Below are 26,127 nucleotides of genomic sequence, written 5' to 3'. Positions count from 1 at the left end.
CTTATTCTGTTCCTATAAATTCTTTAAATTTACCATTCTCGAAACTTCTGGGTTACTTTAGATGGAACAGGTTTACTCGTTCCGAGTCTTTCCGCGTTTTATTTCGATCGAGCTTCGGACAATATGACAAAATTGAGTAGGTACACGTTCCAAACGGATTTTTCTGGAATTCAAGCTATGAAATAATAATGTGAGGTTTTCATTGAAGTATCTAAAACGAAAAAGAAAATAATATATTCCAATTTTACACTCTAAAAAATCTAATATTATTGCTTTTAATTATAATACGATTAAATAACAAATTGTCAAGCATTATTATTATATACCTATTGTAGGAGTTAAATTATTGTTTTGTGTTGGTCCCAGTCTATAGAGTTGTGATACAAAAGGGAAAAACGAATTTTGAAAGATTTAAAATTTTTTTTTTTTATTTTTTAATGATTTTTAATAGTACATTTAAATGTTTGGAAGGCGTAACATTTAGATTTTACAGCAATTAATCTATCTTTAAATAAAGGTGGTGTTTAATCACTTCCCCATTTTGCCATAACAGAAAAGTGTTTTTTTTTTCGACAGATATATACAATAGAAAATATTTTAAAAGGTATGTTAAGGATGAGATTGAAGGAAGGCGATAGATATTATTTGCGCTGTAGTAATAATTTGCGGTTCTGTTGATTTTATGATTTGAAACATTTTAAAGCTGTGATCGCACTGTGATAAAGGTTAGGCCATGACTTTTAGTTTCACAATACTTTATGGGTTTGTTTCTTCTATTTATGTGCTATATGATACATTTATTAGTTTTGTTTCAGTGGCTTTTTTAACCAAAAGCCGGGGTGGAGGCTTATTTAAAAAATTTCCACCCCCCTTAAATTTAAAGGTAGTTTGACTTTTTACCTTGATATCCCCTATAACTGTTTTAGGGGGGTTTATAGGGGTATAGGGGCGTGGTTACACCCTTCTTCTTCGCATCTTAATAGCTGATCTATAACTGGAGACTGTTTGTTGGGAAATTATTAATTTTATTGAAGAATAAAAAAGAGAAAAAAGAAAACGAAGTACCGAGTTTCGTCATATTTTTACAGAAGCTTTTGATAGGTCATTTTAAGTTAGGTTAAGTAAATGTTAAAGATTTACCCGCAGGGTTAGAGCCCCCAGCAGGGGCTAGAAATAGGAGTGAAAATACGACTATTTCGTTTTCTTTCCATGATCCAAAATTTTTTTAAAATTGTTTCTTTTTATAGAATATAGTACTGTTTTTTTAACTAAATACCTATGTTAAATATTAAAGATGAATTCTGCGATAGTAATTGACATAATGATCTTTGTTTGAAACATTGAAATACATATATTACTTTGAAGCCGGCTGTGAAAAAAAGTGGCTTCGAAAATGAAAGAATATATGCTATTAAGTAAAATTTCTTAGCATTTATGTAGTAAAACTCCATATATAAATTTAAAGCCGGCTGCAAGATTTTTGGAACTTTTAGTGATTTTTTCACATATATTTTTCAATTAAATTCCTTTGATTAAAAAACATATTTCGAATTATTTCAATATATTGTTTAAAAGAGTTGATGTTAAGTGGTTTACATAACAAATAAGGCAAAAATTTAAATGGCTAAAGAATTTTACTTTAAACTAGGCAAAATCATAGAAGATATAGAAATAGAAAGCTATTATAGTTAATTTAGTTGTTTATTTAAAACCTTAAATGAAGTTTGTTGTGTGGCGTATAGTTGTACTTATTAGAGGTTTAGATGTGTGTCTTATTTTATTTTGACATTCTTGTTTAAAAGCAAGGATGCCAAAATTTAATATGCTTTGATTTCTGTAGTTTTTTTTTCTATGGCAAAATTATCTAAAGATCCATTTAGCCTTCTTTTTACTAACTTTTCCTAAGTGTGTTTTAAGATAAATAATTCACACAAAACTCCTCCCAAAAATTGTCAACATATTTTCCCAGATTTTTACAAATTTTTCACCGCATTTTTTTGTTTGAATTTGCTATGCCTTTATAAATATGGCTTAAAGTGTTATTATCGTTTACATACATACTATGGATATGACCGTGTATATGATATTTAGAAGAAATAAGAAAAAAATTGGACATATTTAAGATTGAACATTATGAAAACTCAGGGTCTTTTTAGAATGTGTTTTTATTAGATTAAGAGTAAGTTTTAAAAGCTAACTTTGAGCCCAAACGTACATATACTCCTAGAGAATAGGGGCTTTGTACACTAAGGGGGTTAGGAACTTTTACTCCTCAGAAAAAATATTAAGAAAATATTTTTTTACAAGAGGGGGGAGGGCTATTAGAAGATTTTTACCACCCAAAATATGATCAATCTACCCAAGTAATTTCGGATATCTTACTGGGCTGAAAGACTTAGACTAGTTATTTAATTTACTTATAGATTTTATTCTTAAGGAGCAAAAATACTATTTTAAAGCTAACTTTAAGGATAAAAAAAAATTTATTTCTTAACACAGCTTCAAAATGGACTTTTTCAAATTTTAGATCAATTATTTGATGTGTATCATAGCCGCACGTTTAAAGGGACAGTTTGGATCATGAATATTTCTATTTATACTCTAAAATATTAACTAGGTAAAGATACATAAACAATCAAATTATTTTTTAAAATTTTTGTCAATATTAGGTTAACAAAGTAAATAAATTTAATAAAATGGCGAATTTATTGTGGTTATATATTTAGTGGTTTAATTTCTTGTTATAGGCTGATACTTCGGAGGTGCATAGGAACTTTTGAATAATTCTAAGCTGAGGCTTGCTCTAAAATGTATGAAACTGCCGTTCTTTGATTTATTAAAAAAACAAATAGATTAATGGTTCTAACTCCACTACACCAAAAATGTCTAGTCAGTAAAATATTTATCTCAGATTTTCCAGTATTGCTTAGAAATTGATTAATATCCGCTGGATTAGAACCGGGGCTTACAAAACTGGTTTTAATCATATGATATTTCATATTTAATGTCTATAATACGATACGATAAATAACTATTTATATATTGCTTTTAGAATATTATTTTAAACAATAGATAAATCTAAATTAGGGAGTTTCCTTTGATGTTATGAATTCAAATGTTTGTCTCTGGGTTTCGACCTTTTGTATGGGGAGTCAAATCTGTTAAAATTTACTTCATACTTTAATCTAAATACCAGGATTTATAATGGGGACAAGTTATATCAAAAATCGAAGCATTTTTATAATTAGTGTCCTTACGTATCAAATAGCTTTTATTAAAAGTTTGAGCATTTTATAATAATGTTATATTTCAAACTTTGCATGATGTTTCCTGTAACAGTTATGTACGATTTAGAAGCCGTAGCAAATCTTTAATCGTAATTAGAAGGTACATTTAAAAATAAGGATTTATTTGCGTAAAAGCTAAGTTAAATTCATTTTTAAGAATGCCTTTTCATGTCTTTCGCCTTTAAAAACGACAAACCCATGAATTGATGAGCGTTCTACTTAAACAATATTAGTTTTAAGTTGCGTTGATACACAATTATTGTGATATGTCCTTATGTCTGTTCATCAATTCATGTTTTAATGATATATTAAGGCTAGAATCTTCGCTAATGTACTGTATAATACAATGCTGTTCTTTGATATTTAGATTATTTTTCTTCGCTTTTTGAACATTATTGTACTACATGTTATCTAAAGTGTATATTTGTGTTTAATGTGGATCCTTTTAGGAAATATTTTACTTCTTAATTTATTTTTTTCCTGCGTCTTGCTCAAGCTCTATTATTAAAAGGTAATAATTTTAATTAAGAGGTCGGTATGTAAACATTATAATTTCATCCAACCTTTGTTCTTTACTCTACAATTGTGGTTATGGCACTAGCTTAAATGGACAACATTGGGGTTAGGAGTAACTGTCCAACTTTAAAGTTTGATAAAATTAAAGAAAGAAAAGACTTTGAAATTTTAGTCAAGACTATTTTTCTTTAACATTTTTTAATACCCCTCAGCAAAGTAGCATTAAACCTGGCAATTACCAATACTGATCATCTTAAAAATGAACAAGTAGAGGTTTTTTGAGGTCTTAATTTCTTCAGTATCAAGAATATGTACCTCAAAAAATCTGCAAAAATAAAAGAAATTATAAAAAAGTATTAGAAAATGTGTAATCTTATCTTTAAAGCCAATTCTCTTAAGCTCTTCACTTTTTAATACGAGATTTATGCCTCTTCTCTTTTTACCGTACTCTCTCTTTTTCTCTTTCTCTATTTTTACGTTCCTTTTCCCCCTTTTTCTTCCTTTTTTCTCTCGCTGTTGGTGGCGCATTAATTATTTTTGGAAGGAAAAAAGGGAGGTGGGTTGAAAAGTGTACATACAAAAATGCTAAACGTGACATTAATCTTAATAATTTAGGAAGTGCCTTGTCCCATTATCAGGCCCATTTTAAAACAAAAACTTGCAGACAAAGGTCGTATAAATGATATGCAAGTTGTCTGCAAAAAATAGGGTTCTAAATGACCTCCCAATGTAATTATCGAAAACGTGTGGACACCCTACCCTTGAGTTTTCAAGTATCAATTTCACGGGACATTGGTTGTGGTGATAATCACGTCAACTTCTTATAACCATTTGTAATCTACCTCCCAGAATATAGGTATTATGGATAACCTATAGAGAAGTTCATAACATTACGGTCAAACGTCATAAAGAAACCCAATTCCTTATCTGGAAGTACTAGATATTAGCATTTATATTAATAAAGTGCGCCTTTTTTTGCTTAGGCATTTCCTCTACTCAAACTATAAATGCTGCACATCTGACATATCAGCAGTGGGAACTAAATCTAATGTTTTTTCCTGATATTCGAACCCATCACCTACATGACAAATAGTGGATGCTGTTTAATGTCACAGCAGGCCTATCTGCATTTCTTATTGATCTAGAGTATATAATAGTCAATTCACAAAATATAAAAATTATTTATAAGTTATTTTGGATTGCCTCTTCCCTATAAATCTTTAAATTTTTGAAGTCCTTCGTTTATACTACAGACACACTCCAAGTGATATGCTGGGGGATAGTGATACATAATCTCAACATAAATTATAGAACTGTTGTGAAATTTAATAAAAATTATCGAACGCGAAGTAAATCCATGTCTTACAAGGGTTTAAAAAATTGTCCACAGAAATGTAAATTTCTAATACCTTTTTTGGTAGCTGTATACTACTTTAGTATTATTATATTATGACAGCGATAAGCTGCGAGAAAAATATATTTCTATTTTAGAATAATTATTCGTATTTGTGTTGATGTTATGCCCACAGTGATTTTCTTTTCTAAATTGTGTTAGTTCTAGCCATCTAGCGTAGCGACTATACAATCTTTACCATTTTAAATCAGTTTTTTTTATAATACTGAACCCTTCATTCCTAGCCTATAGTAGGAAACTTAATCAGAGTAAATTAAAAAAAAAACGAGCGGAAAAAGTTTAGAGTGGGATGTAATCCATAGGACTAATACTGAGCTTCCCTGGAAATTATTGATTACCAATAGCATAATTTATCAGATATGACTGTTTGTTGTTTTGCTTGTATGTCTGAATGTTCTAGTACCTAACAAAATTATCATTATATTTAATTATAAATATTAATCATAGCCTTTTTTATTTATATTCTATTTTATCATTTCTTTCATGTTTTAATCTTTTAATTGTGTATTTCTTAAAGTTTTTAACTTTATAATTATAAATTTTTTTAGATTTAACGAGGATTTTGTGAGGCCGAGACCTGTCTATGTTCCGACTCAGTCTCCACTTTACAAGGTGAAACCTTATTCTAGTATCGGAGCTGTTCTATAACTAGGGTATATCTGTACGTCTGTCCAACAATTACCAATTATGTTGATAAAAAACGTTGCAATAGGAAAATCATGACATTAACAATCTTATTTAAAACTCTAACTGAAAATACATTTTACTCAAAAACAATTCATATTTAAAACAATCCATCTTTTTGATTCTTTAAAATATTGATTTATATTTTAAACGTTTTAAATACATCAAAAACTTGTTATAGTTTTATAGTAAAATTATGGGGAAGCTTTGCTATTAAAAAAGAAGTCAACATAGATATAGAAGATAATGCTTCAATACTTAGAATGTATTGTATATACACATTTGATATTTTTCTATAAATTTATATGAATACGTAAATTACTATATAAATGTATATGACCTCTCAGATACCCATTATAACCAATTTCAATATATAATATCTTTCTTATATTATTCAGGCTTTGAAAGATAGGAAAAAAAAAATTTTAAAATATTTTTTAAACTTACAAAAAGAATCAAAAGAATTATACCATAAATTTATGACTTTAAATCTATACAATGTAGCTATACCTACTTAAATTTTTATAATATATTGATATCTTTATAAAGTGAAAAATATTTTTTGGGTAGCTTAGAAAGAAGCAAGACTGGCAATAATGCTTATTCGATGGGTTTGAAAGCCACGAGGTTGACCGGTCAGGTTTCTCTTAACCGCTAGTTTGAGGTTGCACTGATGCCAAATGCTATCTAAATGGATATCAAGTACGTGGATATTGTGAGACATTCTCGCATACACTGATTAAAGGTTTCTTCTAGCTGGCTAATACAGCGATACACCCATCCACCCACTTTACCCCATCCCTTCCCCTACTAATGGAGAAAGGAACTGCCCAATGAATGAGGACCAGAGTAGCAACCTAAATTGAGGACAATATTTTCACTATTACTCTCTATCATGATCGTAATTGTACATGTAACACTAAAATAACTTATCCTAATATTTATATTCAAACCAATAAAATTATCTCTTTTTCTGCGCTACAAGATGACTATTTAATAACATGGTCTAAACATAAATTCATTAATTTTCAACAGACTATAATATTTCACAGCAAAATTTTATATTTTGGAAATATGAGAATTTAAATTATAGGTCTTCTTGGGACGTCTTCATAAGATAAGGCATAATATCATTTTTCTTTATCGTCTTTTCCCCCTTGGTTCCCCTCTTTTTTTCCCATAGTACCCACTTCTCTTTTTATGTTCTCTTGGCAGTAGATTAAAATTTCCAATTTCTTTAGAATATTTTAGAAATCTTTTGATGAAACATATTTCATTTTGATAATATTATATCTATAAATGTTTAATTTTATATCTCTTTTCATTAAATTTCTATCAAATTTTCTATCTCTCTCTCTCTTTTTCTTCTTCATTTTACTTCCTACTCCTTTTTGGCCTCCTTTATTTCTTTGATATATTTTATCGTTTATAATTTTTTTTAAGACTAAACTTTTGGGTTTTACATTTTTTATCTCTTTATTTATCTCCTTTAAGAAATACTGGTGGATACGCACCAAAACCATTCTTGTGGACACTTAAAGGATTGTTGATGGGGGGAATTCTACCCTCTACTAAAAATAAGTTTAAAAAGATAAAGGAAACTTTTAGTTGGGTTATATCTTCCTAAGCGAATTCGCTTTAAAAAGTGAAGGTAACCTCCCATAAAATAGATATAAACCCTTCTAGGACCTATTATTAGAAGCTTCAATGTAAAGGAAAAGCATATATGTCCAGCGAATAGCGAGATCTTAATTAGATGAGTGTTACTTTATGTAAGGATAAATAATAGTTTTAAAAACAAAAGAATATTTCTATTGTTACGGTTTAGTCAAACTGAGGGTTTTAAATATATTAAAGTTAGTAATTACCCCCCAAGAAATCTGTTGGCAGGGGTAAAATTTGTTTACCCCCCCCAAAATTTGATTAAAAATTTAGTATTAAAAATGCGCGCGAAGCGCGCAAAAATTTTTTTTGTTAGAGATTTTTATTTTGGGGGGGTATTTACCCCCCAAAAATTATTTGGGGGGGGGGGTAAATACCCCCTCCTAAATGGTTGGGGGTGCCTACGGCACCTCCAGGGTAGGGGTATATTTTAAATGGGGGGAGGGGTAAAATGAAAAAAAATTTTGGGGGGGTAATCGCCCCATTACCCCCCCCCCCACCTTGGACGTCTATGTATTATTCTATGATTACTATCAATAGTTCTATATTATATACTAGAGTTGGCTCGATATAACTATCTCACTATTGGCTAGTTTTCTATGAGTACATATCTATATCTCAATAAATCAATTTTCCTCCCCCTCCATAACTATCTAAAAAGAAAGAAGTAAATATTTAATAATTTAAATGATTTTAAAAAGATTTTTTCAATTATATTTTTTTCCACATTACCATCACCAAATGGTTAATATGATTAAATTTTAGTTTTAATATTTGAACACACAAAAGGAAGTGTTGCCACAATCGAATTATTTTAAAACAGAGTTTTCTTAAATTTACTATATTAAAAATTTAAATTTTCTTTTTTCTGATTTTATATAATGAAAATAGCAACATGAAATGAAAAAAATAAATTTATTTTTAATAAAGTAAAATAATGGGTCTCATCGTTCTGGCCAATGAGAGTTTATTATGGATTATTGGAGCACTTTGAGTTTTAAACATTTATTCCTTGGAAAACTTGAGCTCATTTATAGACATTTATTTCCTATATAGATCTGATTTGGATCTTGAAGCAATAAAGCAGGCTGTTTTGTAAATGGAATGTAAAATTGGAAGAATCTATTAAATAAAAGTTATCGCAAATAAAATGATATTATTCTATGATTGCCATCAATAGTTCTATATTTTATATGATATTATTTTATGATTACCACCAATAGTTCTATATTCTTTATGATATTATTATATGATTACCATCAATAGTTCTATATTCTATATGATATTATTCTATGATTACCATCAATAGTTCGTGATGGGTCAAATAATGTCTAGCAAATTGTATACGGCCAAACAGACATGCATTACTAAAAAGCAAAAAAAAAACAAGCATCCCATTATAACAATAACAATTCTATGGAATATATAAGTTTTTGATATCACTAAAAGAAGTTGTATCAACTTTTTCACTTTTTATTTAAGATAGCTAGCCGGCTCTTTTAGTAAGTAGTAGATGTAAAATTTTTCATAGAATTCAGATATGCAATCGGTTTTTTTGTAGACCTCTTATTTTTTAAGTAATTTAAGTTTTAAAAAAAAATAATTAAGTCGGTTTTAAGGTACTAAAACGCAACAAAACAAAAGAAGAAAATGGCCAGTATGAACAAAAATAGTAAGATCTTTAATTTGACACCTTACTTTTAAAATTCTGTTAAGTAATTATTGAAAAAATCTATTTTGTTTACCTCAGATTAATCAAAACTTTGAAATTAAAAATATCCTCTCACAGGCATAAAAAGTATGTGTTCATATATACTTTTAGAATGAGAAAAATAATACGAATCCAGTCTAAGCAAAATTGAAAAACTTTTATAAAACTAAAATAAAAAATATAAGTTTATTTTAAGAATCATAATTTTCGGCTTTAAAGGGTTAGCTTGAATAAAACTGAACAAAACCTAAACAAAAGACAATGCAATGTAGCAGATATTTTTTAAATACAAGAAACAATAATGTATTTTTAACTACATTGTTTTGAAGTTTATAAATAGACTGATACATATTTGTACATAATTTTTCATTCTTTACATGTTCTGTAATATCACTATATTTATTGTAGTATCTATTGTATATATTGTATGAACGTTCTCCTTTTTTTTTGGCAATTCTATTGGTTAACTTTATAGGTTAAGCTTCGCGATTCGTCAATTTTCGTGATTTGTGATTGGCTAGTTTAGTAGTTACAATTCTTAAAATAAACTTTTTATTTTTTTTATTTTTTATTACAATTTTTTAAAACTTTTTCAATTTCGCTTAGAATGGATTCGTAATATTTTTCTGATTCTAAAGGTATATATGAACCCATATTTTTTATGTCTGTTTGATAAAATATTTAGGTTTAAAGTTTTTATTAAACTGAGATTAACCCATTAGTGACGAACCGGGAATTAAAACCCGGTTCCGAAAAATGAAAAAAAAACGGTTTCCGGCTTCATAATTGCATCATTCTCAGTATGAATCCCCCCTCTACTACCCTGGCTTTCATTTCCCCCTGAAGCAGGCTGTTTAGCTTACTTCCGTTTGCCGGTATAGATCAACAAAATTTGAAAATCATGAAAATTCAAAAGACCCTTCTAACTTTTTTGTTTTTATAGTAAAGTCGCTGATTTTTTTCGTGAAATCTAATGTTTATTGACAAGTACATCTATTTGTTAATTCGTTTTATTCAAATTATTATTTTTTATATGATTTTTTTATCGTTTTTTTACACCCTTTTTTTGTGTATGTCGGGCTTTAAAACTTCGACAAACGGGCTTTTTTACCCGAAACGGCCGAAATAACCGGGTTCTTACTACAAAACCGGGTTTTAATGCCGGCGGAAACCGCCCAAATAATGCCTGGTTGGTATTTATGGCCAGGCTGAACCGGGTTTTTTTGCAACTTTCCTGTGCACGCCACTAGAGCAAAACAAATAAATTGGAATTCCGTTTTTACCATTATAAAGCTTCTCTGAGATTTTCAGCTCGATTGGCCCATAAAAGTGGCGGTCGGCACTAATGGGTTAAAAAAATTGATTTTTTCAATAATTACTCAACAGAATTTTAAAAGTAAGGTGACAAATTAAAGATCTTACTATTTTTGTTCATACTGGCCATTTTCTTCTTTTATTTTGTTGCGTTTTAGTACCTTAAAACCGACTTAATTATTTTTTTTTAAACTTAAATTACTTAAAAAATAAGAGGTCTACAAAAAAAACGATTGCATATCTGAATTCTATGAAAAATTTTACATCTACTACTTACTAAAAGAGCCGGCTAGCTATCTTAAATAAAAAGTGAAAAAGTTGATACACCTTCTTTGACAAAAAACTGTTTTGAGTTATTCCTTATTATTCAAACCAAAATTTGGTCACTATATTAAGATTATAACATGCAGTATTGGGCAGATACTGTGATCTTGTAGTAATGTTAAATGTTGATCATAATGTGGAAACAGCGTATAGTGTACAAAAAAAAATGAGTTCATACAATACAAATGTCCAATGATAGGCCAGTATACATTGTAATTGACCAATGATAAATTGTATACTAGCCTATCATTGGTCATTTGTATTGTATGGTGTAATTTTGTATTAGACACTTTAAGCTGTTCCATAATGTGAATGTAATATTCAAGTTTGTTCAATTGATTACCATAAACTTAACTTACTGAAACTAAAGCTTTAAAAATACAACAAGACACTTTAGTTTATAAATACTTATTTCTGTCCCAATGTAAAATTGTAAATATTGGGATAATAAAACCCGACAATGGGTCAATTTGAACCTATTTCATGGCACGGTATTTGGACAATATACTGGCGTATGTAAAAAACGGCAGAATAATTCTTCATTTTAATAATATTCATAGAAGCTTAGTTCTATACCATGGCAGGGTTTGGACTATTTAATAGGGAAGATACTTAAAAGACTTTAACAGATTTGGCCCCTACAATAGATATTCATTTCCAAAAAAAAATTACATGTTGTGCAATGCGCAGTCACTTCAGGATAGGGGCGAAATCGCTAATCAATGTAGTGTTGTTTTTGTATGATTTTAGATAAGCTTTACATAGGTCTTGGGATGGATAAGGGTCAATTTGTCTTTTAATTTCTACTATAGAATAATTTTACATCCTTTTTTCCTTCCTCCCCCTTACAGAGCCTCAAGATGCTAGGGTCTCATCCGCAAGTTATCAAGTTATGCTTTTTTGCTTAAACATATTCAACATGTACTCAGTTCATACTAAAGTATCTCATTTTTAAACAGGGATGGAAAGAACGGAGAAAAAATTTGACCAATAAGCCAATGCTTAAAAAATTTTGACAATATTGTTAACATTTGTATGTTTTATTCCAGTAAAATAGCGAAAAAAGTTTTTTTTTATTATCGCCCCTGTATTTCTCAAATTTATTTAATTTTACAGGGGGACAAATCCCTCAAAATTCATGTACAATAAGTGACTGTGCCCCTTGCCTTTATGGGCCCGATTATTAATTAAAGAGTTAAAATGAAAACCACTCAATGCCCTGTCTCTTTTTAACACACTACACGTTCTGAAATAAGTCACAGTGGGATCTTTTGAAAAAAATCGGGACATCCAAAAAATTTAAAATCGACTTTTATCTATCCTAGGAATTAATAATGGCTGTAAGTAGACAGCTAGAAAAGAAATTTTTAAAAAATATTCATTTTTGGCGGATTTATGCCATTTTTAAAAAAGGTAGTGAAAAATTTCTTTTCAGTTTTGATGATTTTCCAGATTTTTTTACACAATTTTTTCAAAGCAACAATAAATACATTTATGTTCATCTTATGAAAATAATTTTTGATTGAGGTACTTTTCAGACACCTGTACCAATGTCTAATTAAAGAAAAATTAAAAAAAAAAAATTTTTTGGTTGTGTAAATTGACATTTTGTGAGAAAATTTCACCAAAAATATTAAGATTTTTAACCCCAAAAAATCAGTTTTCTCCATTTTACCCAAAAACGGACAGGAGGCCCCGGGTTTTGCAATAATAATATCAATATACAACATGTATTGTGTATTAAACAGTTTTCACAACCTGGGGCCTCTTGTCCGTTTTTGAGTAATTGAGCATTTTACATTGCATGGTTTGAACAATTTCGTTCTTGTTAATTTCAAATTTTCCCCCGTTAGAGGGGGAAGGAGTCATTTTAGAGCCCAAAGTCATCTCTGCAATGTTTTCAAACTTTTTGAGGCAGATCTTTCTTTACTTCTGCATTATTTGCCTCCGGCTAACCGTTACGCCGTTATTTGCCGCCGTTGGCGAGATTTTTAACGATTTTGCCGTTCTCGCGGTTTAAATGGACATTTAAGGGTTAAAGGAGTCGTTAAATAAAAATGACTTATAAATACTTTTATTTTAGCAATTAAATTTGCTAAATTTCATGTGTTCTAAAAAAATTTGTATTTCTAACTGGTTTTGGTTCAGCAGAAATTCAAATTTGCGAATTAATTATAATATTGCAAAAACATTATATACGCATCAGAGAGAGAGAGAGAGAAATATACGTTTGAGAGAGAATATAATAATAGTAATTATGTTTATATTCTTATACAAACTTTAAATGAAGATAGCTAGACTTAGAATAAAGGTATTAACACAAAATCAAAAGTGTTTTGAAAATTATGTTATTGTTGTTTATATCTGTAAAAAAAAAACATTTGAAAACATGCCTTATAAGTGTCCTATGTTACTTATACTGGACCTACCTAAAAATGCCGGGACTCGAACTGGGTGCACCTGACGCTATATTCATGTTTACAAACATTGTTTGCATTGAAGAAATATTTACATAGACGTTGATTTTGTTAAAATATTCCTATCCTAACTAAAGTTATGAAGTTTTATAGATTTTTTAAAAATAGGGTAGCTTCGCTCCTCCAAAACAGCAAGACGTACATACCAAATGCACATTAGAAGTTAACAGTAGCAAAATTTATGTTATTTTTGAGTTAAAGCAAAAGAAATTACATCATTTCGTCAAATACAAGCTTTTTTATTGATGTTTACTTTTGTCTACCCTTAATGTCCCGTTTTTTGGCAAAAGATCCCACTGTGTAAGTTAATAATCAAATCTTTCTTATACCTATTCTATACCACATTATATTTTTTGGGGGAGGAGGGATATTATTTTACCTCACATTGACCTATCCCTGTATCACTTGTTAGAAGATACTTACAAGAGTTGAAAAAAATGTTTGAATGGTAAAGATAATGATTCCTAATTCTTTTTCTCGCCTTATCTTGTAGCGCAGCTACTCAATATAATTAGGGTATTACGTCCGTCGAGTGGGCTCGACATTTATATAGAACAGCTGCTACTGCTGTAAACATTTTTTTAAATGTGGAAATTTGTAAAACAAAACATTTTTTGATTTATAAAATCGGCCATTCATTAGAAAATCTAGTGTTAGTTATTAGCTGTTATTGTTGCGCTACTTATGGATATAATTGTCATTGATATAACACAATTCTAATGGAAATTTAAATTAGCTGTGTTAAGGTCAAGAGGCAACATTGCCTTTTAAAGACTAAGAAAAACTTTAGAGTTGGATTTAAAATTGTTTATTTTTTATAAAGTTTTGTGGTTATTGTATTGTGCTTTTCATGTTAGCCTTTTCGTATAATTTATTTTCATAAAAGAAATAGTAATATTTTAATTTATACGTTGGAAAATGATTTTTTTTATATTAAATATTATAAAATTCTATAGTCTTAGATTAGATGATTTGACCTTAATCTTATATAAACAATTATAATTTGATTTTATGCCTTTTATAAGCAAATAAACATTTGAAATTTGTATCAAATTATTGAGTTAAAACATGACTACACATTTGAATATTTTTAAATAAAAAATATTTAAACAAATTGTACAAAACTGTACTTTTTCTGTATGAAGCGTCTTGCATTAAAATTCCAAAACAAAAATCTTGCCAAAAAAATATTTGAGATGTGTCCTTGAATATTTTGCCGCCGCTACAAGACTTGCTTGGCGGCCGGACAGAAAGATAAGTTATGGACGCTCATTTCTTTAGATATCTTACAATTTTTTAATATGAAGGTTGCGTGAATTATTTTAATAGAAAGGTTTCGTGATTTTTTTAAAATGAAAACTAGTTATTTCTCGCATCGTATTATAAACAGCTTTCCGTGGATATAGAATGTACAATTATAAGATTAAAACTAGTTTTTTTAGCCCCGAGATGCCGAAGGCACAGGCTAAAAAAACTGGTTTTAATCTTATTGTAGTACATTTTTATATTCGTAGAAAGCTGAATCCTAGACACAGTTTTTTCGTATGGATGAGAACCGGTTCCTATCCACCGGATTTGAATGAATACGAGAAAATTAGTTATCGCATCTTTCCGCAGAAAAAAAGGAAAGATTGTAAGATTGTAAGATTTATAAGATTAATTCCAGTATTGTTGGCCACAAAAATACGATATATGATAATTCAGTATCATACTTTAAGATAAATAAAGAAAGTATAATAGTGCTTATGATAGACGCACACAGTAATACGAAAAATTGTTTTTTTTCCATATCAAATTGCATGATGTTTGATTTGAAATAAAAAGTGTAAAAAATTCAATTTAAACGTTGTCATTTTAATTTGTATTTCTATATTCATGCTTTTCGCATATTATATTATTCTATATTAAAAAATATTAATTGGAATAGTATATAACAAGGACAATTAGGTAGCGCAGGAATAAAACAGTTTTTTATTCTAATATTTGTTGTTGTGTGTTATTCTTTTATGTGGAGACATGTGGATTCTCAAATATAATTGGTGTAACCCCATTTTACAGATAGACTGACAGACAAACCTTTAAATATTAGTTTTAAATGTTTGTAAAACTAATATTTTTGCGGCATAGTCATGGTTTAAAAGATTTAGCACTTTGAAGCTACACTTTAATTCTAAATTTCAGTAAAGAGAAAATTTAATTTGACTGCTGCAATTAAAGCTAGATAATTATGTTTTGTTGAACATTTATGAAAGAGATATATGTGAAATTTCATACAACTACTTTATAACATACCTATCATACCCTGATTTTTTCGGCTGCTAATTCTTTTTTAGTCAGCTTCACTACGAGTGGGTGTTACCATCATTGTTTTCATTGAATTTGCAATAAAATCATTGTCATTATAGATATAAAAATGCATAGGAAAAGACATGAAAAAGTAATTTATTATATTAAATTATGTAATGATAAAACATTGATAACTAAATCAATCATTCGGTTTTAAGTAAAATGAAATTAAAATAATGAATTTATCATGAAAAGTAAAGATGTTTGCTTGTACTTTTCAAATAACCCCAAAAGTTTTGTCACCCTTTAGTATATCTATACAAGCTATATACTTTTGAGTTACCCTGTAGTATATGAGTTGTGCATCTATTTATAACTACTTTAAACCTATAAATTTTTAGTGTAATCACCCTGTAGTAAACCTATATATGATTTTACTTTAGAATGACCCTGTAGTATATGAGTGGTGCTTCTATTCATAAATACTTGTAATTTTGGTAGATTAAATAGAAAGCCATGTTCAGTTGAGTCACCCTGTAGTAAACCTATATATGATATTTACTTTTAAAGGACCCTGTAGTATATGGATGGTGCATCTATGTATGAATTGAATACCTTTGATTATGTCGGTTAAAAAAGAAATCTATGCTTATTCACCCTGTAGTAAACCTATTTGTATGATAAACTCTAGAGGCACCCTTTAGTATGTGAGTGCTGTATCTATTTATAAATACTTCTAAACTTTGTAACTCAGTGTAGTCACCCTGTAGTAAATCTATATACTTTAGAATGACAATGTTGAATTTAAGTGGTGCATCTATTTATAATTAACTTAAATTGTGTCAGCTAAATCAGAAATGTATAATCAGTTTAGTCACCCTGTAATTACATATATTATATGCTACATACATTTACATGACCCTGCATGAGTGGTGCATCTATTTATAGATACCTTCAATTGTTTCAGCTAAATGTATAATCATTTCAGTTACCCTATAATATACTATATTACATGCTACATAATTTTACATGACCCCGTAGAAAATGAGAACGGTGCATCAATTTATAATACTCTGTAGTATTTCTAAATATGTTATATAATTTTGAATGACCCTGTAATTTATTTATAAATACTTACATTTGTATCGGATAAACAAGAAATCCATGTTTAGTTTAGTCACCCTGTAATAACATATATGTATTATATGCTATATACTTTTACATGACCCTGTAGTATAGGGATGGTGGTGCATCTATTTATAAATACCTGTGATTATTGGTCAATAACTCCTGCTGGGAACTGAATATTTCAACACTACACATAGCGCATAGTAAAGTATCAAAGAGCCAGGGAATTAGGGATATTTATGACAACCTCCATTAAGGCGAAACTCTGATATCATACGGTAGAACAAGCGAACATTAACACTTGTCGGGTATTAAAACTACATAAGCATAATATAAATGTAAAAGTATAAACACAAATAGATATAAACTTGTTGCAGCATCATAGGACAATTCTAACATGCCTAAAATTAACCGTTACGTATGTACAGACCCTAACTATTAAAAAGCTTCGCTTTTGAAATAAAGTTTGATAATAGAAATGGAAATTTTTTATATTTGTAGGAATATTAATTAACATTTCCCTGTATCCCTGTAAAGCAAGTTAATGGACAAAAATTTTTATATCTAAGTAGTAAAATTGTTTAAAATTCGATTATTCTCTAGATGTAATTGTAAAATATCATTGCTTTAAAATTAAAAGTTAAACTTAAATTTTACTTAAGCACATAGAAAGTCATACACTTCTTTAACATACAAATTAAGAAAGCAATCTTAAGTGATCGGATAAGGCAATAGAGAGTAAGTTGATATACAATATACATCCCCAATTATGATAAACAAAATAACCACTTCTGTAGAATAAATTCAATGGTTGAAAAGTTTGGAACTAACCAATCAAAATTTAATAATAGTACCCATAGTTTTTTCAGTCAACGAATAAGATAATGTGGTTACCAGTGTAATTTACAGTCCAATTTACTCCCCCCCCCGGCCCCCCCCCCCTCTGTTAAAATAAGTCGTCCGCTAGAAAAAAATATTAAAGGGGTATTTCAAGGATACTTTGGCTCCATAAGAACACTTTGAAAGCTATTACACAATTACACAATATAAAGTACCAACAACACAAGGTTTAACCAAAGATATTGCATTTTAAAAGTGCTTTATGTAGATTTTATTCAAGTATCCGCGGTCAACCTTGCAAAATCATATATATAAGCTGGCTTGGCCTATATTGAAATATCTAAGTCCCTCCATGCAAAGTGGGGCAATTCAGGGAAGAGATGTGAAAGCAGCCCTCCACATTTTTATTTTCAGTCTCTGAAAAATTTGAGGGAAGGAAAATTTTTTACGTCCTGGATAGCTCTTAACGTAAATTTAGTCATGTTAGAATTTTCGTATCAATTACTAATTTCTCGGGATTATTCCTATAAAATTTTTGGAGACGCCATTTAAAAATTCATTAATATTTAAAACATAGAAGTTTTGCTTTAGAAAACAGAAATCAACTCATTTGACTTACTATAAAATTACTCAGGGATTAAGAAGACCAATGTCGTTAAATATGATCTACGTCCCTTCCTTTCCCCCAATATTTTCTAGCTTACAAAGCCAACATTTTACACGTTCAAAATGGGATGGAGGAGATTGGATCTACTGCAGTTCACGGTAAAATATTGATGGTAACGAATATTGCCAAAAATCTATGAATTTTAAAGGCTGCTAGCTGCCAAACGGCTGAACGTAGAGATCATGCCCGCACACTGTTTTAAGCAGCATAAGAAGGCCTACAAATAATCTGGAATAGCCATAAATCAATAAAGTATAATTATCTCGCAATGCAGAGAAATGCGCGAAAAAGGCATATTTTAGGGTTTTTTCTTCAGTGAAGCTTTCCCTGTGCATCATTGGATCTTGGCTATTCCAGATTATTTGAAGGCCTTCTTAAATCGCTTAAAATGGTGTGCGGGTATGATCTGTACGTTCAGCCGTTTGGAAGCTAGCAGTTTTTAAATTCATAGATTTTTGGCAATATTCGTTACCAGCATTTTACCGTGAACTGCAGTAGATCCAGGAGATTTAATTACCGTTCATTGTCCCATCCCTGTCTCTCTAATAATTACTACAAATGTTCTTGTTAATAAATCCTATTGTAAAAATTGAACAATGGAGGTTTTAATCAACGGTTGTGTATTGCCAGGGCTAACATTTATCCTTCTCAGATAAACAGGGATAGGAAAATGGATAATGATTTATTCTTCCCTTTTAATTTTGTGCGATAATGTTGATTTTGTTACCATTATTTGGGAGGAGGAAGTCTTGTAGATGAAAATTACCGTTTAAAAAAATAATAAATAACTAATGCAAAAGGACTTGTTGTTTCGTTCGCCCCTAGCCTATAGGAAAGGGCGGGCAAGTCGGGAAAATAGTCTGAAGCCACCTCATGGCATTAATAAAGTAACCTTGATAGTACAACCTATTTGGATTACTAATTTCTGAGATCTTAAGCTTTAGACAGAAAAATCCTAATACTTCATATAGTAGGATATAAAGAATGAATGTAATAAAAAGAACCCTTTATTTTTAACCATGTTTTTTTTTCAGGCAAGAACTACCACCAATAATTACCAGAGCTTTAATTATGAACCCGCTACTGAGTCAGAATTTAACAGACAACCAGTGTTCAAGCCAGAATACATTCAGCCACAACCAAACTTTGCTCAGGATAGAGGTATATTAGTAGTAAAACTATTATTTTATCATTATTTTCAGCTACTTTACCCTACCTATGAAGCATCAAATAAAGCCTAATAAAACAAGGATGACAACATCCATAAAAGCGAAGCACTGAAACGGTTGGACAAACGGACATTAAAACTTGTATAGTGTCAGAACTGAATAATCAGAATATAAATGTAAAAGAGTCGAATCAAAATTGTAGGTAAAATTGTTGAAAAACTGATTGATACAGAATAATGCTTATGGACATTAGGGTGGGTCGATTTTGGACATTTTTTTTCTGAGGCCAAAGCGGGGATCTGCACTCAATTTATATAGATATAATACACCTCTGGATGATTTAAAATTTATCCTAAGTCTTAAAACCGCTGACGACCAGACATTCAATTGTATAGCTATTTGTAAATGGGAGTCAAAAATTTATTGAATCAGAACTATGGCTTCATGGTGCTCCCTGGAAAGGCCTTGAGGAGCTGAGTCAGGAACTTTTGTCCGTTTCAAAAAATCTCGTTCCTAGCCTGAGAAAATCTAAAAAACCTCTGCAAATAGGACAATTCTCAATAAACCTTAAAAAATTGTGGTTTTTTAGTGATTTCTAAGGCTAGGAACGAGATATTTTGAAACGGACAAAAGTTCCTGATTCAGCTCCTCAAGGCCTTTCCAGGGAGCACCGTGAAGCCATAGTTCTGATTAAAAAAAATTTTTGAATGTCGTCTTTGCATACTAATAAGTAATGAATTAAATTTTTAAGTGGTCGTGTTCTAAAACTCAATTTTTTAAAATTATTTTTAGGTCAGAAATGTTTTTAAGGTTAATTTTATCTGTTGCATATCCCCGCTTTGTCTAATTCCGATATGAACCCGCCCTAATGGACATACTTACATTTTTAGGACTTGATAATAGAGTTGCTTCGCTTATCATATTGTACTTTGTTGTCCCAGGAATCAGTATGCCAAAAATCAGATCAATCGGATTGTTATATCATATAAAATTTGTTGTTAAAAAAGGAAAAAATCAACAGGTTTAAAATGGACGTACGGACATTCTGGTAAATCTAAATCTTACCTAACTAATACAGGAATCGCCATGCAAAGTTTGAAATCGATATGACAATTCTAACATGCCTAAATTAATGAAAAAAGCTATCTAATACGGACGGACCGACCCTAATTATAGAAAAGATTCGCTCTTAAAAATGACGTCAAACAATACAAAGTACCAATGATAGGCCAGTATGCATTGTATTTGATCAATGGTAATTGGTAAAATGTATCATGGTCTATCATTGGTTGTTTGTATTGTATGACGTCATACTTCTTACTAGTCATATGTCTTTTAAATGTGTATCCAATATTTAAGTTACCCAATTATGAATGTCATCATCTCTGTTCAATAATTATTTCACAGCTATTCTCTATTTTAAAAAAAAATTGAAAACAATATTTTTTTCTTCAGAGTACAAGAATCCTGGGTACACGTCTGCCTTTAAAACTACCAAGAAACCCATCCAGGTAATATTAATAAGAGGTAGAAGGATGTCAATTATTTACCTACTAGCGGCTACGTCCCCAGCCTCTAGTAGCAGAGAAGTGGTAGAAAAATGGCCCATTACCATTATAGGAGCTTTGTGAAGGTTGTTTTTGAAATCCTAAGCTTCAGACAAAAAAAAAATACTACTTTCTATAACAGGATTGTGCTATCTCTGTAAACATACCGACATATTCTAGTTTAGAATTCAAATTACTGATTTTTTAACACGGATATGATAACATCCAATTAAAATTTTAGGTGAAATGAAATAGCACTGTAAAGAAATTATTGTTTAAAGAATTTTATTTTATTTTTTAGGTTGCCCAAAAGAAGCCTACTGATAGTTTTGTGAAGTAAGTTTCATTTTAATAATATTTTTCATTGTTTGAACAACTATATAAGACTTCTCAAGGGGGGGGGGGGGAGTGTTTATTTAGCCTCTCATTTTAGTAGTGCGAAAGGCACAGTTTTCTGACTTTTTGAAAGGCACAAATTTGCAACTTTTCGTAAAAATAACCTCAATCTTCAATAAGGTTGCTCCCCTACAACATCCACCCACCCCCCTGAATATAGAATTTTAGTAGCGCCACTGGTAAATAGGGTTTATTAAGATGATAGATTAGATAAACTAAGCGTAAATTTTACAATAAAAATAAAATTATAAAATATCCTTTTACAGGCCTTTTGCATCTGAAGATTTTAGCTTTGAATCCCAGAAGTTTGACATCCAGAAGGAAATACAACAGCCCACCGAAGGTAAATTGTTTTTAAGCAAAGATTTCTGCAATTAGGGCCAATCTAGCACATTTTTTAGTGATATCGGAATAGTTATTTTTCTAATAATAGCTCTTTCATGGACGTTGTCATCCTTGCAACAAATGCATTTAATATATTTGTTGTAAAATTTTTATGTAAAATCTTGGAGTGTTAAATTTTTTTTTCTTCAAATATTCATAAGATGGTATAATGGTATGATTATACTTACCTGCATTTATAACAAGAGCTTGTTTAAAGCCTTAGTATGACAGATGTTCTACTTTAATCTTTATTTTGACCTTTCGTATCCACTTCCTTTGGTTCCATTCCTGTTTTACCCAAATTTTGGTCCGACAGATTATCTAAAATTTCTGCTTGAATTAAATTGGTGAATAATGTAATATTTGTAGATAACTCCCAAGCCTACTACGAAGATGAATATGAGCAGGGACCCCCAGCTGCCCCTAGCGGATTTTTCCACCATGACAACCTGAAGAACCACAAGCTGGATACAACTACAGAGAGATTTTACCAGGAAGAATTTTACGGCGCTAATAGTAATCAAGATCAGGCAGGGTGGCAAAATTACATTTATATTTACAACAACAAAAAACGCCTTTATAGGACTCTATTATTTTTGAACTGATAAAAAAAATGCTTTATGGTCAAAATTTACAATGTACAAAAAGAATTTTTTGTTTACAAAAATGTCACCCATGTAATATCAGGGACCTTCCTTCTTCAGTGACCAGGCCAAGAACAGCTTTTTCTCTGGCAACACTGGTGATAACAGCCCCCAGCAGCCTGGCAGCGGCGTAGTAGAGTCCTATAACCCTCCCCAGAATTATCAGCCTTCACAGCAGACATTCCAGAAGCCTCCTCCCTTTACCGCTTTCTCAACAACTGAGCGCAATGCTGCGCAGGCTTTTAGAGGCAACTCTGAATCTTTCAGCCAGGTAAAGACAGTAACTATAACATATAGGTTCCCATGTATAATGCAGCATTTAAGATGAATTAATAACAATATTTGTAACAAAAAAAAGAGTTTATGTAAATTTAGTAAAATATATGCCCTTGAAAAATGCTGTTTTACTAAAAATTGTTAAAATAAGCTTAACCTCCATTTGACACTTTTTATGTTGATGTTGATTTTTAGAACCAAGATTCATTTTTCCCACCCACCTCATCCAACCCCTCCATCTACGATATCAAGAACCAGGAAGATGAGAACAGCAACAATAACAACCAGGGCAGCTTTACTCCTCCCAAGCTTGTAGAGAGATTCAGTGTGCCTCTGGTGGAGCCATCCCTCCCATTCTCACCGCCCGAGCAACAGGAGGAGACACATCATGAACATGAGACTTTTGAACATAAGGTTAGCAATTATTTATCAGGGCAGTATCAGATGATTTTTTTTAACAATCACATTCTGAGTGCCTAAATTTCAGTTACCTTTTCTCAACTTTAATTTGGTTGATGTAGTAGTGCATTTATTTGGCTATTTCTCTCATAGGGGGGGGGGGGATTAAACTAACCTCAAGTCTTGAAATACAAAAAAATAATATGAAACATACATTATAAAAGATTTCCTGAAAACCAGAACACTCAATAAGTCGGACATTCGGACATCATACGTAATAAATCTTAGTTTAAATTGAAAATTTCTTTTTCCTAGGAACAGCACGAGTTTAATGGAGGTCAGGTGACCGTTGAGAGATTCCCAGCTGAGCCAGTCCCCTCCCCCTATGTTCCTCCTACCCAACAGCCAGCCCTACCACCCTATGCCCCTGCCCAACAGCCTAATAAACAATATAAAGGTTTGTCATTTAAATTATTAATTTGAAACCTATTATTTCCATTTCATAATGCTTTTATCCAAGGATGGAGGGGATATTGGACTGCAAATTGTACTAGTGCCCAAAGTTTTAAAATTGGTTCTCTCATTCATTGGCTTAAAAATTTTGGGCACTTTTATGAATCTTGATGGTTGGTTCTAATAAGCAGTTTCCATTAGTTTTGATTTCCAGAAGGGGTCCTTTTGTTTATCATGATTGGAGATTTACATCAAATTACAGTCAATTGACCTATCCATTAAGATCTCCTGGTTATATTATAATGTTGTTTAGAAAAGAAGCCAGTATTATCAAAGAAGCCGCTTGTACCTGAGCACAAATATGAACAGAAGAATTATAGAAAGCCAGTTGTTGCCCCTTCATCCACCAGTGAAGATCATCCCATACTAAGGTGTGTCCGTCTGTCCGTCCGGGGACAGCGGAAAGTATGATGTGTGACGAAATAAAAATGCGTCTATCATCTATCTCTTTTTTAGGGGTTTCCTTTCCCACTTTTCCTCTCATCCCTCCCTTTCAGACGTATTTTTATGACGTCACACGGGACCCTGTCCGCTGTCCCGTCTGTCCGTCAGTCTGTTAAGCTGTTATAGGGGGAAAAGTGACTTTCTTGGCTGCCATTTAAGATAGACACCTGAAATTTTCAGTGAAAATGATCATGACCTGTGCGCATCTAGTCTATACATGTGAGGCTGTCTGTCATTCATGCTGCAAAGATAATTTTAATAGTTAAGCTTAACAATTATCAAACTAACATATTAAATTACTGTGAATTTCCTGTACTTTACTGTGCCTGTTAAACTAAACTGTTTTTGCGCTAATCGTGTACATAGTTTTGTTAAATCTTCAAAAAAAATATGAAAATAAATTTCCAATTCCGTCAGAGTGAAGCCTGCACAACATGGTAAACAGCAGCCGCAACAGCAACAAGCTCCAGCTGAATACAGAAGCATTAAGGAACCGCAAGGATTTGGACCATACATGCATACACCAGGTAACTAACAATGCATTATTATATTGAGGAACCACAAGGATTTGGACCATACAGGTATCTTAATAACTTCTGAACCGATTGCGTTCTCTATTCTCGGTAAACTTCACAGAGGTCCTGTGATGATTTTAGATTAAAGTCTTCGGATGATTTTAAACCGATCTCTACTCCTTCGAATACAGAGCCCATAGAACACTTGACTATAGTTCTTCTCAAATTAATCATAGTCACTTTTTTCAATGGAACTTAAATTTTCAGGACAATTAGAGATCAAAGAAGTGACTAGAGAAGTGACTACTGCCAGACAGCTTCCTGAATTTGATAACGACCAGGTAAACATTTTTCTATTTCTGAATTTTTGCATTTAGGCAAGATTTATCGTTTTAGATGGGGGGTATTTCACCTTTATCACTAGCACAGTCTCTTTTACAGACATCTTATTCAGTCAAAAGTTGATTTCACTCAGTTTAATATACCTGTCGAATATTAAACTCTTGTCCCCTTATTTTTGAAATAGATTAAAAATAAGGTAGGGGTAACTTTTTTACTCAACCTCGGCGCGGTATATTTTAATCAATTATTCAATTTTAGGAGATCATTACTGCCTTCTCTGACTTTAAGAAGTCCTCTTCTCACTCTAACAAGCAGACATTCAATGTTAATGTTCATGCCAGCTTCAGTCCCAGTCTCAACCCTGAGGTAGGTTGTTTAAAACAAGTTGTATACCTTCCCAGGACCCATGTAAAGTAGAGCCATATAGGTTCATCGGTTAGCAAGATCCTTCGGTACAGACAGACAAATAGACAAACAAACATCCTGTTACTTTATTATAAAGATAACTTTGTCTGTTATGTTTGTCTGTAACTTGTCCTTCATCATCGTTAATAACAAATGTTTATATACTTACATGATCCTTCTATGAAAGTAACAGGATGTCATCTATCCCTTAGTCTATGGTTTAAAAAAAGGATCTCGGTAACGGTTGAACTGATTAAGGGGAAGGGTACCTCCACCCTCCCAAAAGAATTGAACCACAAAAAAATGTTTTCATATTTTGTTTTACTTTTTCAGTCAAAAATTGAAATGTAGGCTCGTCGACTCTCACATCCCCTTCCCTCAAGTGCCCCTAGAGGCCTAACCGTTCGTAAATACAATAGTAACACTAATCTATGGAAACCAGTAATAGTGTCGGACTGATTATGACGTAAAAAAAAATTTGCCAATGAGAGGCCATTATTGACCAATGGTAAAATTTATAGTGGCCTCTCATTGGCTAATTATTTTTTTTACGTCATAATCAGTCCGACACTTTTACTGGGTTCTAATCTATGACCTAATGTATATTTAGGATGCCCAGAGAACAGCCAGGGGTGCACCTCTTGCCCATGCCCCACAAGCAAGACGTGGGGGACCCAAGAGACAAACCATTAGAATGAAGGTGAACCCCGCCCCCCAAACAAGCAGCCATACAAATAATAACAAGAAACACAGATTCATCAGAAGACATTGAATCCATATAAA

General features: G+C 31.2%; 2 protein-coding genes across 3 annotated transcripts in view; both read left to right on the top strand.

Annotated features, from left to right (window-relative positions):
- The window catches only part of LOC145319242 (innexin inx2-like), a 244,112-nt gene that overhangs the window by 202,077 nt on the left and 15,908 nt on the right, over window positions 1-26,127 (top strand). The window lies entirely within an intron of this gene.
- LOC145319240 (uncharacterized) overlaps window positions 1-26,127 on the top strand; it is a 114,528-nt gene that overhangs the window by 88,026 nt on the left and 375 nt on the right. The window contains exons 10-23 of the mRNA XM_080161244.1: window positions 5,766-5,829; window positions 19,345-19,471; window positions 20,935-20,990; window positions 21,328-21,362; window positions 21,689-21,765; window positions 22,176-22,336; window positions 22,494-22,721; window positions 22,922-23,140; window positions 23,441-23,582; window positions 23,892-24,009; window positions 24,500-24,609; window positions 24,865-24,938; window positions 25,198-25,305; window positions 25,955-26,127. The exon at window positions 25,955-26,127 is cut by the window's right edge and continues 375 nt beyond it. Coding sequence (XP_080017370.1) covers window positions 5,766-5,829; window positions 19,345-19,471; window positions 20,935-20,990; window positions 21,328-21,362; window positions 21,689-21,765; window positions 22,176-22,336; window positions 22,494-22,721; window positions 22,922-23,140; window positions 23,441-23,582; window positions 23,892-24,009; window positions 24,500-24,609; window positions 24,865-24,938; window positions 25,198-25,305; window positions 25,955-26,116 — 1,681 coding nt within the window. The 3' untranslated portion in view covers window positions 26,117-26,127. The remainder of the gene's footprint in view (window positions 1-5,765; window positions 5,830-19,344; window positions 19,472-20,934; window positions 20,991-21,327; window positions 21,363-21,688; window positions 21,766-22,175; window positions 22,337-22,493; window positions 22,722-22,921; window positions 23,141-23,440; window positions 23,583-23,891; window positions 24,010-24,499; window positions 24,610-24,864; window positions 24,939-25,197; window positions 25,306-25,954) is intronic.

This window comes from Acartia tonsa, chromosome 5 (genome assembly GCF_053477335.1).
Source record: "Acartia tonsa isolate MP-2025a chromosome 5, ASM5347733v1, whole genome shotgun sequence".
In the NCBI taxonomy this organism is placed as follows: Eukaryota; Metazoa; Arthropoda; class Copepoda; order Calanoida; family Acartiidae; genus Acartia; species Acartia tonsa.
The sequence above is the reverse complement of the archived record's forward strand: the minus strand, read 5'-3'. Positions and strand labels throughout refer to the sequence as shown.